The 16,359-nt window shown below is 38.6% G+C and overlaps 1 protein-coding gene across 1 annotated transcript in view; it reads left to right on the top strand.

The window, feature by feature from the left end:
* Nucleotides 1–16,359, top strand: part of MEGF10 (multiple EGF like domains 10) — a 76,412-nt gene that overhangs the window by 24,804 nt on the left and 35,249 nt on the right. Inside the window, exons 5-8 of the mRNA XM_009986486.2 lie at nt 4,758–5,004; nt 5,628–5,748; nt 7,629–7,765; nt 11,176–11,388. Of these exons, the coding sequence (XP_009984788.1) occupies nt 4,758–5,004; nt 5,628–5,748; nt 7,629–7,765; nt 11,176–11,388 (718 nt within the window). The remainder of the gene's footprint in view (nt 1–4,757; nt 5,005–5,627; nt 5,749–7,628; nt 7,766–11,175; nt 11,389–16,359) is intronic.

The following is a 16,359-nucleotide window of genomic DNA, read 5'->3' as shown; positions in this document are numbered from 1 at the left end:
TTCCAAGTGAGGAAGCATTCACTCTGTTTCTGCTGTCTGCGGTAGGGAATTTTGTTTTCAGTTGTTTTAAAAGACCATAAAAATACATAAGCCTAATGCTGCGGTAAGATTCTCCACTGTTTTGACAACAATGGTACATACTTCCAGAAATACACAGCAGTGCATATTGCAGAAAGATATGCAAGCTAGAATAAAATCTCATTCTGTTTTCTTGGTGCTATATATAAGACAGCTACAAAAATGATAGCAGGAAAAGTAAATCTTAGCTTTGCTGTGATTCTTCACTTTCACCTCCTCATTAGCAAAAAAAGAAAGACAAAAAGAGAAGAAAGATCTTTAAAACAACATTACAATAAACATTGGCTGCCTTGAATTTGATGTTATAAAGTGACCTGTAGCATACTTAAAAGATAGTTGCAAGTCAGAGTTTCTAAGGAGGTTTTTCTTCTGAAATGTTCTTTTACTTGATTTGATAGCCTTATTTTGTTCTCATTATAGGCTATTCTTTAGAGAAGTACAGAATTGTAGGTGATCAAGGTGAGTTTGTCAGGATAAACTCAGACTCATTCGCACTTTTCTTTTTGTTGCCTTTTAAGGAAATCAACCAAAAAAGGCAGAAAAAAACCTTACAAATATGTGGCCACCTTTAGTTAAAAATGTCTTTGTTTATAAGGAGCAATAAAGAAGTTATCAAAATCTTCAGATGCACTTCAGATTATTATAAAAATTCGTACCTTGTGCTATAAAATATCAGGGCTCCCTCCATCCCAATTTGCAAATCAACATCCGCTCACAGAAACTATGTGCATAAAACTGTATCTAGCCCAGCATAGTAACAATGTGCATTAAAGTTATTATACTAGGAAATACAGAACTTTAAATCTTCAAAGATGCTGCAAAAGGCCCCGAAACGATAGCAATTTGCATCACAGATTTCAATTACTTCTTGAAGGTGTTTTTTTCCCCATTGAATCCTTGAGCTTCTCTGTTTCCGCAGTAATTGTTTGGCACTTGGTTTCAGTGATCATTTCTTTGTGATAGTAGACCTGTATTGTCTTAGAGTTTCATACCCTACTTGCTTGTTTTAAATGAGGATTTGTACAATGCACTGCCCTTGTTCCCAAAGGCAAACTTCTGCTTTCACCGAGTAGCCTTTTGAGAGAAAAGTTCTGTGTCTTGTATTGGTAGCATCATATGATGTGCATAGCACATACTGCAGTGACAAAAAAGGTATTCCCAGATGAACGGAATATATAAAAAGAAAAACGGAAACAAGATGTGTCATTAATAAAATGGTATTTGTTAAACAATTACTTTGATTACTTCCCCCCCCCCCTACAGCATAAGGTGAATGCAGAAAGGACCCTGTGAGTCTAACACAAGAGCTGATAGGGAGTAGTATAAATAGCTGGTTCTCCTGTTTAAAACAGAAAAACCTGAGGATGTATATAACGTGTGAAAAGGGGAAGGAGGATGACTTTTGTAAGGAAAGTGCTCTGTGTGACACAGAGCAGCATTAGGCTGGTGCTATATGATCAATACAGAAAATTAACCCTGGTATGCTGATTGTGTTCTGCATTTCTGCAGGATTCAGACTGTTTCCAGGAGTTATTTGGATTGAGACGCGTTGTCCTTGTGACAAAACCATTTTGAACATGAGGCTTTTGTCTCTATGCTTTGCTTCCTTTTCACATACACCCTGTGCTGAGACAGGTGATTTACAGCTCCAAATCTGCTCAGAAGCCAGGAGCTGACACTTTTGCATGTGCGTGTGTGTAATGTTTGCATATGCGTGTGCGCCCATGACCTTGGTGCAGCCAGGACAGTCCGAGCAGCTATTCTGATTAAACCCCAGCTGACAGTCTGTAACCTGACGATAGTCATTAACCCAAAGACTATCCCGTTCCACCAGATTAGCAGCTGTGCAACTTCCAGCCCAGCTTTCTTCGTGTCTGAATACTAGGAAGCAGCAGAAATAGTCTGATGTAATAGTTGGTAAATTTAGCCTCCAGAACTAATTAAAAATAAACCAAATTCACCAGGGAAAACATTTCTGCCCTTTACCCTCTTCTATTTTAATAGTAAACTGAGCATCAGTTTCTGACAAATCACTTTAATTTCCTGTGGGAAACGTTATTGATTATCAGTCGGGGGACATAGAGGTAAAATATGTGATTTATCCATCTCATTCAAAATTGTTATTTATTTACATTAATCCTGCAGATTTCTCCACAGTTCTGCCCATAACTCACAGATGGATCCTAGGCTGGTGACGGACCTTGCTTAAAGGACTGTTGTGCAGTGGTACTGTGGTGGGGCCACTGTTATCCTGGTGGAATGCTTCACCATCACGCTGTAGTGAAAAATTGCATAGTCAATATTTGATACCCACCTAGCCATGGCCAGGAGAATGGCCATGAGACTGGAAATCCTATTAGCAGCCATATGATGCTTTTTATTTTAATGATTTCCTGCAAACATACTGAGAAGATCACGTCAGGAAACCAATAAATCATTATGTACTGTGCGGTACATGCTCTTACAGTAAAATAGTTGAGAAAAGTTCAAGTTCACAGACACAGCATGTTCACCTTGGACTTCAGTAAATCCCCAGGAGACAGCAGAGCGCATCCCAGGGAGACAGGCTGGGGATGGGACTCTGAAAAGAGCAGAGGCAGTATAAGGCCTCTGCTGCTTCATGAGCGAAGAAGCTGGGTTTTTAGCGTGGCAGTCTGGGTGCCTGGGCGTTGGGTGCAATGGCAGATGCGTTGTAGTAGATGTTCCTGGTCTGTGTGGCTCTCAGATGCATTATGCTGGGTTTTCAAGCAGCTACATGAATTGCACGGCACCAAGTCTCTCATTTCCAGCTATTGATGAAAGGACAGAAGCTCGCGCTTATCAACCAAGAGTAAGACTTCTCTTGCCTTTCATGTCTTTGTGTCTAGATAAACGTTCAGGCCACGTTTATCCTTGACAGAGCTCTGCCCTGGAACAGGTGTGGTCTGGCGATCAATCTGAATTATTGTGTTTATCAGACATGCCAGGACAGTCTTTTTTTTTTATTATTATTTTTCAATTATTTCATGAGGAATGGCTCAAATTGAAATTGTCTATTTCGTCTGGGAGCAGGAGAAAGACTGTTTTCTGAATCCAGACTAATGTGTTAAGCAAAGTGTCTGCTCAATCATGACAGAACATGAGACTGTCTCAGACATCTCACCACCCATACATATATTTATATATATCCCAAAATAGCTATTTTCCTGTCAACAATTTGAGGACTGGTTAAGCATGAGGATTACACTTTCTGTTCTGTGCAGACATGTTGAAAACAAACATATAGCAGTTCTGAATGAATGTGAGTTCTCATGGGGAAAGGCAACATGTGAGATGTTGTGTGCTGTAGACAGCAGTGTGTTGTAGTATAGTCCAGAACAAACCCGACACATCTTCAAAGAGAGAGACCAACAATAAGATGGAACAGTTGTTCTGTCAGTTTGACAGAATTGCTTGGTGTTTATAATACATACAATACTTCCTGTTGCTCTGTATTTTATTGTGTGTAGGTGCTCACACTATCTCCATTATGGATGCGTGTTCTAGTGACCTCTCCTGGGAAAAAAAAAAATCTTAAGGGACAGAGTCTTTAGAAGACCCTAATCCCTTTTTATTTGTGTAGCCTGAGTGAACAGCTCTTATAGCTGAATAATTCCTGCCCTGAGGAGGATTCTTGAATTGCTTTGTGTTAGTCTAGGAAAGTGTGCCTGTTCTCTGCCTGGCTTTCTTGCCCCGGGAGAAGACTGGGAGAACAATGGTTGTCAGTCTCCAAGAGGAGAGCCTATGCTTCCAGTCACTCCGATTGAGGCTTTCCTGTTGTACTGCTGTTATCAACAGAATGTAAAAATAAAATCAGATCATTTGACCATATGATTAACACATTCCTGTTGAACTTTAGGTGACCTTAATCTTCTGGCTGTTTACAGAACTCCCATGTTTCTCACTTAAGAAAAATTTCTTCCTGAACATTAAGGTTTTTCTTTTGATGCTGAAATAACCTCTGAATGTGTTTGCTCATAAGGTTTTCATGGGTTGCATTAGGGCAGACAAGGAAAGATGCATTTGAATGATTGAGAAGACACGTTGGATAACCAAATTTGTAACATCTAGATGAAGTTTAATCATATAATCATTAATTTCTGTTGCTTGATGAAACACTTCTTGTGTTTTGTTTTACCCTATCAGTATATTGCAAGATTGAAAAGGAAATATTTGCGATTATGTAAAAAAGCAGGAACATCTGGATTTGAAAAAAAATTATAATCTGATGTTGAGTAAGCTTTGTAACTTCCCTGTGGGATTCAGACAGTTGTTTATAGATTTAGACTGCATTTTTTAAACTTTTTTAAGTTAGCAAGGCTTCTCTGTGTGAATGGAAGCTCACTGCAACCATGACAGTTACTTGACGGCGGAGAGCCATAATGAAGAGTTTAGACAATGAAGAGAGCAGAACTTGCATTTACTTCACAGCTTCACATTCTAAAGTGTTTGCTTTTATGCTTAAGAAATTAATTTGCATGCATAAATTAAGTCCTGTCTGCCTACCAGGATCCTTGAGGACCAGGGAGAACTGAGGATGTACTACATAACTCTTTCCATTTTATAAATTTGGGTTTTTTTACAGTTGACTCAGAATATCTTCAATGCTGTAACATGAGCTATTATAAAACTGCTGTAAATTTTTCCTTCTACCCCTTCAGCATGTGACAGTGACCACTGGGGACCTCACTGCAGCAGCCGCTGCCAGTGCAAAAACGGAGCCTTGTGCAACCCCATCAGTGGAGCCTGCCACTGCGCGTCAGGTTTCAAAGGCTGGCGCTGCGAGGAGCGCTGCGATCCAGGGACATACGGAAACGATTGCCATCAAAAGTGTCAGTGTCAGAATGGAGCCACCTGCGACCACGTGACTGGAGAGTGCAGATGTCCTCCTGGATACACTGGTGCCTTGTAAGCAGCGGTTATAATATTCATGGTCGAGAGATACAAGTTTTAAATAGTGCTAACAGGAGAAATTAAGTTTAAATGAACTTTTAGCGCCATGCTGTTGGTCTGGGTGGAGTGTAGCACAGGGGAGCAGGGCTGGTGGCTAAGAACCAGCTGGGCAAACCTTGCTGCAGTGCATATTTAGATATGTAGCTGAGAGAAAGCCCTCTTGATCCGGACTGCTAAGTAAAAGCCACAAAAAGTAGCAGCAGGAGCCTCTTCATGATCCCCATGAAAACGGTTTGGCTGCACGTTCGGAAAATTGCGTTGAAACATAGAGTTGTTTGGCTTCATCATTCCAGAATAAATTTTGAGCTTTGTCAGTAACAACGAATAAGCACTAGGCCAGTGTAGAAAGACATAGCTTCAAGACGAAATAATTCCTAGATTGCCAGGCCTGTTTCCTTAAATTTATTGCATGGATGCTATACAATATTCAGTGTGTGTCTCTTTATGTTGGGCTGCTTTCTGTTTCATACTTTTGGCCAGAAAATTTAATGATAGCCTTAAAAAATAAAGAGGTGGCTGGAGACTGGAGCGTGTGCCAAAGTAACGGTTGTCTCTGTTGTACACCACCACTTCCCCAGCTGTGAGGACCTCTGCCCTCCCGGGAAGCATGGGCCGCAGTGCGAGGAGAGGTGCCCGTGCCAGAACGGAGGCGTCTGCCACCACGTCACTGGGGAGTGTGCCTGCCCAGCAGGATGGATGGTAAAAACACTTTCTGAAATCAACACAAACCCACAAAACCTCTGTATTTGTGGATTTTGGGCAGCGTCAGAAAAAAGTAGCAAATGAGGATAGCAAATGCAGTCTGCCTGTAGCCAGGAGTAATGAGAAACGTATTTTAGCATAAGAGACTGGAATAAATACTTGCAAAACCATCTGTTACTGAAAATCCTGCAGTTCCGTGCTGCCTTTTTAACCATATCAGGTTCTGGGAAGCAAAAGACATGAATTGTTCTGTGACAATGCAGTGTCCTTTAGTCTTGTCTGGAAGTCATTCCAGACAATATAGATATAATTTAGATATAGATGTAATTCAATATTATAGAGAGGTGACACCATTATGTATTTAAACAGTGAGTTTTGTCCTATTTTCATATGTGTAGTATGCGTGGCAAAGACCCTGTGTTAAATGTTGGTGATGGAAATGGGACATCAGAACTTAGACATTATCTTTAGACTTTCTACCCTTTCGTCAGTGGGTGGGGAAAGAAGAATTGACCTCGGAGCTGCAAGTAGTCTCCCCTACTATCAGGCTGCTGACTCTTGAGTTGGCAACTAATGGAATTGGAAGGTGATCAAAAGGCTGGATGGTGATCAAAGCTTAAATAATTTCTTTAAATACATTTGTAGGTAGCATTTAGCAATAGTATTTGTTAATAATGTTTCCTATTTAAATGTCCATTTTCAGTGAAAATCCACTTTTACTGACTTTCAATTCTCTCATGATAATTGAGGTATTATATTGAGATAACCTGTGACAGAGGTCAGTTTTTCACCAACTAGAGAACATGGCTCTAAATTGTAATCTCTGTGCATTTGAATAGCACTACACACCTGACTACCTAACTTGGCTTATGGCCATTTTTACTTTTTATTCCGCTTCACATTAGAACAAAGTTATTGGTCGTAGAATACAGATGTTTGAACAGATTCTTGACTCCCCTTATCTATCTAAATACAGCTAATGAAAAATGAGATAGCATATAAAGCAGTGATGGAAATTTTACACTGCTGTATGTCTTAACTGATGAATTACTGTTTAGCCCTATGACTAATTTTCCATTCCAAGTAGTTATTTAAGTAAAACTCTTTGTTATTTTAGATTTTTTCAATTCAGTGAAACACTATTTTGTCAGTATAATCTTTTTTGCTTTTCCTGTAAGGAAGTTTTAAACTAGCCAGCTATAAATTCTGCAATATCTTATGTTAGCTGAAATACCTGCATGTCTTCTGTCTGATGAAATGCCTGTAAACGTTTTTCTTGAAATGACTTCTTAGAAGTCTTAAGATCTGATGCTTCCCTCATTACATAGGTGTCATTAATTCCAAGGATGTAAATAGCAGTGCAGAAATGCAAAACCCGTTGAAGGGAAGCAGACATCCTACCTAAGCTTTTAAGATACGCTGCTTTCAGTGAAATTACAAACGGCTTTTCCTTTCATCAGAAAAAAACAACTTATCATAAAGTAGTATAATTGAGACATTACGGCAATTACTGATTTCTACACCACTACTCACTGGAGGGCATTTCCGGATGTCTTGATATATACTACTCTGTATAAATAAATTGGGAAAAGCTTGACATCAATTAGTCTTAAATGTCTTAAGTGTTTTCGCTGTTGCTTAGAGATAGTGTTTTTCGTTAGCTTTGGCTTCCAAAATGGAAATCCTAGAAGATTATTCCTCCAGTGCTGAAACATACCCCACGTTTAAAGCTGGAGAAGAGTCTGGCATTTCCAAGATCAGCACTAAACGGGTGACACGAGATCTCCTTGATCTTCCTTCTTTCCAAACCTTTCTTCTTTGTCCATTCAAGCTGTAATCCCAAATCTAATCTTAAGATTTTTTTTCTGCATGCACAGGGCATGGTCTGTGGTCAGCCTTGTCCTGAGGGTCGTTATGGGAAAAACTGTTCCCAGGAGTGCCAGTGCCACAACGGAGGGACCTGTGACTCAGCAGTAGGTCAATGCCATTGCAGCCCAGGTTACACGGGGGAACGGTAAGGAAATCTTGTTTTTGCCAGCCTGCTGAACCTGTAAGGGGTCTGCTGAGACAGAGAAAGTTAAGAAGCTGGTGGAAAGCAGAGTGAAAATGTCTGTAGTACAATTAAGAGAATCTTATGAAATGTTTGCCATGTCACTTAGCTGAGGAGGGTCATAAGTTAAAGTGCCTGTGTCATCTCCCTTCTGTGAGGAACTGCTTGCTTTCAGGATTTTCCTGTTGTGGCCCATGCTCTGGCAGTGTCTTGTGGGTCTTCACTTGAGTGGCTTGCAGAATGACGCAGTTCGGGGTACGGTGAAGGGGTGAGGAGGGAAGCTCTTCGTTTTGAGCAGATATTTGGCAGACATAGTAGCAAAGGAGCATCATTTGATTCCTCTTCAAAGTGAGCAGACTGGAGAGTTCTCTCCTAAAGTATTATTTCATTCAAATGAAGAAGTGAAACTTCTTGATTGTTAAAAATCGTCTTTGGTAGATTGGAAAGATAATATAGTGAGACATCGTTTTTGAAGGCAGTGAAAAGTGATGAAAGAAGTGTTTTCCTGCCTATATTTTAAACAGCACACAACTCATTTGCTGAAGTCAGCAGCAGCTTAATCACTGGGGTCAGTCCAGGGGATCTCTGCCAACAAGAGTAGGTATTTAACCATATGCACTTCCCACGCGAGTGTTCACAGGACATGGGGAAAGCTGTGCCAGACATAAGGGGAAAAAAAAACTCCAGAAAAAGAGAAACAATTAGTCCACAGCCATTTGGATGTCAAAATTAAATTTGCGTCTGTGAAGAAACAGTGCAGAAAGTGGTAGATGCACTTAAAAAGAGACACAGACAAGTCAGCAGGGAAATCGAAGGAATACCTGTATAAGAGTCTAGGCACTGCACTACACTGTTTTTTTCTAAAAGCAGTTGCACTTTTTGTCTTGGAATTTAAATCTGACTTTAATCTGAAATGCCTTACAGGCTGCAGCATTTTGATCACTTTTGCAAATCTGAGCTCCCTCTCTTCCTGCAAAACAGGCTGTATTTCCAATTCTTTTGTTTTTCAAGATACTCCAAGGGCAGCAATGGGTCAGAAGCGAGGTTGTAGACCTGGTTCTTACTTCATGTCAGTGGACTGTCAAGGGAGGGAAGTGTTGCAAGAAATGTGTGGGCATTGGGTGAGCTGGCATGTACATACCAGCAGCAAAAAGGATGTTTTTTTGAAAGTGCTAAGCTATTCTCCACTTCTGTGTGTAACTTGAACAGTATTTGTCTGAGATTTCGGTGTGGTGATGACTCTGGGAACTTGGTCATACAGCAAGAAAAAGCGGACTCCCAGAACGCGTAACAGTTTCTAGGTGATCTGCGTTAACACAAGGGAATCTTGTTTAAACTACCTTTATAACTTATCCGCCTAATACTTTTTGATTGATACATGTCCTCACCACGAAGTAAAAAAAGGTCTTTCAGAAGCTGATGAAGATGCAATTAAAAAAAAAAATATTAAAAGGTTAAATTTTGTCTAATTTGTCAGGGATTCCCGATTGTCATTTGGAGAAAATTCATTATCAGTTTTATTTGTATAACTTCACTAGGAAACATTATTAGCTCTATTACGATGCTACACCTCTGAAGGAAAGTGGATTTTATTGCTGGCTTCAGTCAGAGTGAAGTTATGAATACCTTGAAACTTCTGGATGTAGAAGGATGAAATGAACAAGTATACCCATTTACTTCAGAGGGCTCTGCTAAATTCTGTTACATGCAGTGCCTTGTATTGTGCATCTTTGAAATTCATCTGTAAAGAACCACCAGCCATACCAAAAAAATACAAAAAAAGCTAAGTATATGAAAAAATGGAAAGTGACCACCATGGAAATTCTTTTATAGGACTGGGGACATGAGCAGGTTATAAGCTGATAAAAGCATTAATAATGTGACATGTTATCAAGTAACATTTGTACAATCTGTAACTTAGTAAAACTTACAGGTACCCAAATTTCAGAAGATGTTAGGTGGCTGATGTCAACTGTTGAGTTCACAGCACACCTCAGAACTTCAGTGTCAGCATGCTCTGGCCTTAAAGCTTTGGGATTTAGCTGTTTTTTCTTTTTGTCTATATCAGTGTAATTCAGAGTTTATAGGATGCTTATATTGAAAAATATGTTGATTTTCCCTCACGCATAAGCTATGAAATGTTGCCATCCTTGGCTCTGAGGCATGAACCTGTTCAGCTGAGAGGTCTGCTCTCATACATATAATCAAATATTTTATGTACACTTAGTGCTGGAGCCTTCAGTAATGCTGTAGTAGTACTGGCATTCTGAATTTTAACAATTCAGTTATAAAACACAGAGAAGTTAAAGCTGAAAACATTGAACTCATATTGTACCTCTTAAATACATTGCCAAATGAAATTTCTATCCAGAAACTGATTCATAAATGAATTGCAAGTTTTAGAAGCAGGATAATGAAAATTGTCTTTTAGCAGTCAGCCTGGACAGCTAAACATACAGTCTGTTCTTTAGGTTAAATAATGTCTTTCATATGTAAAACATTAAAGAAATAAGACTTAACTAAAGTAGCTATCTTCTAAAAGCTCTGTGAATGAAAGGGAAAAGTTTGGTGAAGAAGTCTCTTTACTAGGATACATTTTTCTTAACAACAAAAATTTGTTGTTTAATAACAGCAAAAACCATTGCTACTCTCCCTTATGGGTTAAACTTCAGTCTTTACTAATTTTCACTTTCATGACAGTGAAAGACAGATGAAAAGAAGGGGTTTGGGCTCCTGAAGAATTTTCTGTGTCATCCTATGAGTTTTTGAAGGGCAAAATCAACAACAACAACAACAACAACAAAGCTTAGAATGAAATTCTGACGAGAAAGATGTTCTGGAAACATCATGTGTTTGGAAACAGAATTAGAAAACATTCTCATCAGAGACTGCTGAGCATGATTGCCAGGGAGCTTCCTGGCCTGAGTGTCTGCAGGGGCGATGGTATCTGCTGGCTGTTCACACTATTGCTAGGTGGAGAATCTAGATCACTTTAAAAAGTTACAGATAGATGGCTTTTGAAACAAAATGCTTGAAAATTTATTTCTTCGTAATTCAGGTCTGATTTAAGAGGCTTTGGTTTTGTTCTGGTTTCTGGATGCAAAGTGCAATGGTCTGAGTATACACATTGTCTCCTTTGTTGGAGAGAAGGGAGACCTTTCCTGAAGGAATTTGCAAAGCCAATGTTTTTAAGCCTGGCTAGCTGAGCAGGAGAGACGGGCACTTTTAAATGTGAAGTTACATACATTCCTGCTCTACTTAAGAGACATTTTAGAACCGGTATAAGAGATTCTTCGTAGTATTTCCTTTAAATGTCCAAAAGCTGTAGTTTATGGGAGACAAAACTAATTTGTGTGTGCGTGTTTTTCTCACAGATGCCAAGATGAGTGTCCAGTGGGGACTTACGGAGTGCAGTGTTCTGAGACCTGCAAGTGTGTGAATGGTGGGAAGTGTTACCACATTAGTGGTGCCTGCCTCTGTGAACCAGGATACACCGGGGAGCACTGTGAAACAAGGCTTTGCCCTGAGGGAATTTATGGTCTCAAGTGTGATAAAAAATGTCCCTGCCACATGCCCAATACCTGGAGGTAGGCTTTACACCCTTTAGCCTGTTTTCTTCTTCTATATAGAACACAGAGATCTGAATATAATCTGAAAATAAGTATTTCCTAATTTTTCTAGTACTTTCATGCAAACTGAAGCAGCTAAAGATTTGTAAGAGAATTTAGTATTCTCTAACCATATCAAGAAAGAAAATATCAACCCAAAAGAGCTTCTGAATTTTAGTGCTTGCAACTATATTTGATCGTAATACTCATTGCTGTGTTTCATCTCTGACCCATGAAATAAACGTTAAGACAAAGTGTGACCTTTGTCTACATTTACCACATGAATAAATCACTATATTGTGCACTATATAAAATCAGTATGCATCATACATCCCTCATATTCTGATGTAGTGTGAATGAGAAATAAATGGATTGAAATCAATGGGTGTATAGTATTACGAGTTGGGGATGAGAGGAGAATCCATTTCTCTCTCTATATATACATACATAAGAATTGGCATAGGTGACTATTTTAATACAAAATTTTCAAAGCCTTACCAATTGTAAATGTAAGTTTCAAAGACACATTTTTTGTAATTTAAATGATTTTCCTAGAAAGCATGTAAAATCTGTTCCCTGGAAATTGAATGAAAATAGTTTTCCACTTAGCTTATCCTGTACCATCTCGCCTTATTCAGGCAGTAATAAGTCCTCTATTTTTTGAGTTTTGTGCCTTGTGGATTTTGCAGTGTTTCAGCATATTGTTATGATAATCTAAAAACCAGCTCTTTGGAGACAAACTTTCAGCTGTGAGGGAGGAATGTCAGATGTCAGTCGAGGCGAGCCAACATATTTATAGAACAATTCTGGACAGCTTTCTCTTGTTACAAAACACAGTTCTTCTGATGAAATACTTCAGTCATTGTGCATGCACTTACAGATTCACTTACACTTAATTGCATTACTAATCAGAGTACCTTAGATAAGGTTTGTGAGCGTAATCTAAATTTTTGCTGTTGGAAATGGCTGTGAAAGAAACTTGCAGAAACTATTGATTGTCACACAGAATACTGCTGTATGTTGTATATAAGATGGACTTTTCCTCATAGATGAAACAATATCTTTTAGTCAGAATTTAGCAGTGATGTTAAATCGCTCAAGCACATACATGGAAATACCTATTCTGTTAGCCCTCTGTGAAAAACTGCTTTGTGGATTGTCTGAGTTGTTCAACATACCTTTCCTTGACAGACCATGTGACAGCAAACCGAATTCTTTTCCCTTTCCATTCGTATGCTTTTACAGTTGGGTGCTTGCACGTCTGTTTATCTCATTTACTTGAAATGTCTTTGAAAAAATACAGTTTTCGACATAAAGTCAAGCGATTCATTCTTTGAGCAATGCATTCAAGAATAAATGCCACCATAATGCTGACCTGTCTAGCTCTCAAATTACACTAGTAGACCAAATACTATTGTGTTATGAATTATGATTAGCTGCTTTCCGGAAAATTTGTCTGCAGGCTGTTGTAGCAGCCTTGTTGGACAGGAACGCGTTACACTGTATAGTATTTCTGATATTGCAGGGATTAGTTCTGATTCATGTTCAACACAGCTGTTCCTTCATTTATACTGCTGGAAGACAGCTTGTGGTCAAATCAGATCACAAATGTTCACATGTAAACAGCAGCATATGGCTGGTCTTTTTTTGAACATTTTACCCTCTGTATGACAAATCAAAAGGAGCTTAAACAGCCCAGTAGGTGCGGGAGCATATATGCAAGGGCGTAAGGATCAGTGAGGAAAACAAAGATTTTCATGACTTTACAAGTGGATTTTTCGTGTATAGTTTCTTTTTCCCTGGGTCAGGAAGTCATTAAGACCTCCAAATAACAGAAATCAAGGGGCACCTGAGTAATGGTACAGAAGACAAAGCCCCCTGTGAACACTTCATGCTTTCGAGAAACTTTTGAGAAGCCAGTTGTGTCTGGCTGTCTTTATCTCTGAGAAAATATCAATCAGTCAGGAGACAACTTTAAGCACATAAGGGGATATCCTCATCCCTTACTTGATTACTGCAAGTACTATTTCGGCTGGCTGTAGCCAAAGGGTCTTCTTCATAGCACTAACCCATTTAGCAGAAACGTAACAACCAATAATCACAGGGCACAATAAAGGGGCTACGATTCCTTCTTCAGTCACACTTTGTGTATCTGTAGGTCTACGATTCTGTTAGGACTTCTAAGGGCCTTAATATCCTGAAAGCTTTTTTTCATCTGGGTATGACCACTGGTTTAGATATCCTGGAAGAACAGCTGTTGGTAGGCCTTGAGCCCTAGATTATTACTACATTGTTAGTATTCATAGATACAGAAATGAACTAAAGGTTAGTTAAAAAAATAGCACCAAAATGTATTGCTGTAAAATACATGCAGAGAATTTGCAGCATACAGCTATGTGCCGAGCCATTTTCTTAAATACTGAAAGATACAAAAACATTATGATACACCATAGTTAAAAAATGTATACATATTTCTATTACTGTTTTATGATGGAGGAAATTGCATCAAAACAGCTTTAGCAATAATTCATAATGTGCATTTTGGGTAGGCTAAGCTACTGCTGGTGTTGGTTGATGGCAGCTCCTGGGGATGAAAGGCAAGCCCATCCTTGTTCTGAGTTGTATCAAGAGCATTTATTAAATGATTCATAAAGGGTTAGATATAGATATACTTGAGGGATTTTATTCTTTTTTTAAAAATTTGTGTATTTATCACATTATTTAAACATTATTTATTTATTTATTTATTTTATTCTTCATCAGACATAGACCACTGTTCTCTGTGACTAGGTGACACTATTGATTCTTCCCTTTTTACTTAATAGTCAAGAAAAAAACTAGAGTGAGCACTGCCTGGCTGAGACTAAGACTACGTATAACAGGCTTGCTCAGTGGGGTACAACAGCAGTGTGAGGTGCTGTGAGCAGACCCGTGTGTCCCTGCTACTTCCGTCCACAGTTTGTGGGGCTTACAGAAACTTGTCATTCTGTAGGTCCAGTTTGCAGGAATGAGCAGAAAAGACCTCCATCTGCCTTCGTCAACTTTGTCACCTCATTTTGTACAGGAATATTCTTCAAGCTTAAATGACTTCTAGGCCGGGCTTTGTCATACTTTTACTCAAGTGACACCTGAAGATCATTCAGAAAATATAAAAAGGGTATACTGTAGCAGCATATATATTTAGGTTTACAAAGGAGATTTGTTACACCTGTGTTACAGCATATACACTGGTTTCAGGTTGATCTCCAAGATAAATTTGAGATTTCCCTGTTTTTTTTCTTGTAAGCTCTGGCTAGTGATCTTCCACCAATGCTTCACACCTGTAGATAAGATAAGTTGGGAACATTCATATCACCAACTAATTTCAGCCTGTAACTAGGATTTATTCATGTCTTGAATTCTAACGGGGATTCTTTTGTCTCATGCTTTTTCTGAGACACATATATAAAATTGAATGGAATTTTGTGATGTGATATGTGCTTAGTTTATATAGTCTGGGTGTGTTTTTAAAGTCCAGATTTGGGCATCTTGCAGTTTTGCATTTTTGTAATGGACTTGTACATAGAGGTACAAGAGCCTTTCATGGAAATTTTATATTGCATAGGATGCTATGGAATTTAGTTGGATGTTGTGATAGTGAAACACATATAAATAATAGGAAAATCATTAAGTTCATCTAAGTCCTTTAAATATATAATAACAACTATCCACAAGTATTTTTTTATCTCTGTACAGAGTAGGGTTGTGTTTCCAGAAAGTGTGAAAAAAAGACTGGGAATAAAAGCGGATGTACTGGCAGTATCTCTCAACATCTATTTATTTCCCTATCTTAATATATAAATCTTATTGCCAATTAAGCTAACTGCATGAGAACCCATCAAAAAGCTTCAGAAGTGCTCCAGCTTCCTACACCTAATTACAAATTATGGAATACTAATTTTGGTGTCAATCAATATATGTGCAAGTATGCCTTAGTAACACTCACTGGGGGGCACAGAATATCAATGCCTCAGCTTCATACTCAGTGCTTGCTCATCCATATGGTCTCCCTCTCTCCTGAAAGGAAAAAAAAAAAGCCAACAACAAACAATGCTGAGATTTATGTCTTAAAATGACAGTTTTACTGCTAATTTTATGTTTGAAAAATATTCTGATTCATATCCTAATGACTATTCAGTTGTGGATTGAAAACTGTCTTCATATTCCCTGCCTTGTATTCTTCCACGCATAAGAAACATGGGAATTGGATCCAAAATGCCACTGGATGCCCAGAGAAAGTTAGTAACGGGGCAAATTATCTTGCTGTATCATGTATTTTCATAGTTTTACATGTATTTTATATGAGAACAGTTCCATTTCAACGTATGTAATGGAAGGTATACTTGTAACTGAACAAATAACCAGGACTGTTGGCTGTGAACACCATGAGTTTTGAACCATTTCTGCATATATATCTCTTAGCTGAAGAGACCTTTCCTCTTACTTTTGTAAAGCGGCTTAATACTGCCAAAGATATTTTGTTAACTTCAAGACTGCTAGATTCTTATGATGTCATAGTGTATGCGATGATGTATAGAGAGCAGAATGTGTAATGGCATTCCAGCCTTTTTAATTCATACATTCCTTGATCAGCAGCATGTTTTCAGTTGGTTGTATTCAGCAATAGGAAACTTTTAGTTTGACAAGAGTAGTCCTTGAGTCCAAGAGCAGTTGCAACTAATATTGCATTCCTTTCTTATGTTGCAACTTCTTCAAAGAATATTGTTGTTACTTACATAATAGTGCCTAAAAGTGCAGTAGGTATTTTTTCAAACTTTCAAATGGTCAGAAAAATACTGTTTCAAACACACTCCTGCACGAGGAGTCAGCAAATCTTGCAAAATCAGGCTTTTGTCATGGGTCATTTAATAAGTCTGGATGAAGGCACTTCTTTTTTTTTCCAGCACAGTT

This window comes from Tauraco erythrolophus, chromosome Z, assembly GCF_009769465.1.
Source record: "Tauraco erythrolophus isolate bTauEry1 chromosome Z, bTauEry1.pri, whole genome shotgun sequence".
Classification (NCBI taxonomy): Eukaryota; Metazoa; Chordata; class Aves; order Musophagiformes; family Musophagidae; genus Tauraco; species Tauraco erythrolophus.
Note: the sequence above shows the minus strand (reverse complement) of the source record. Positions and strands in the feature narration are given on the sequence as shown.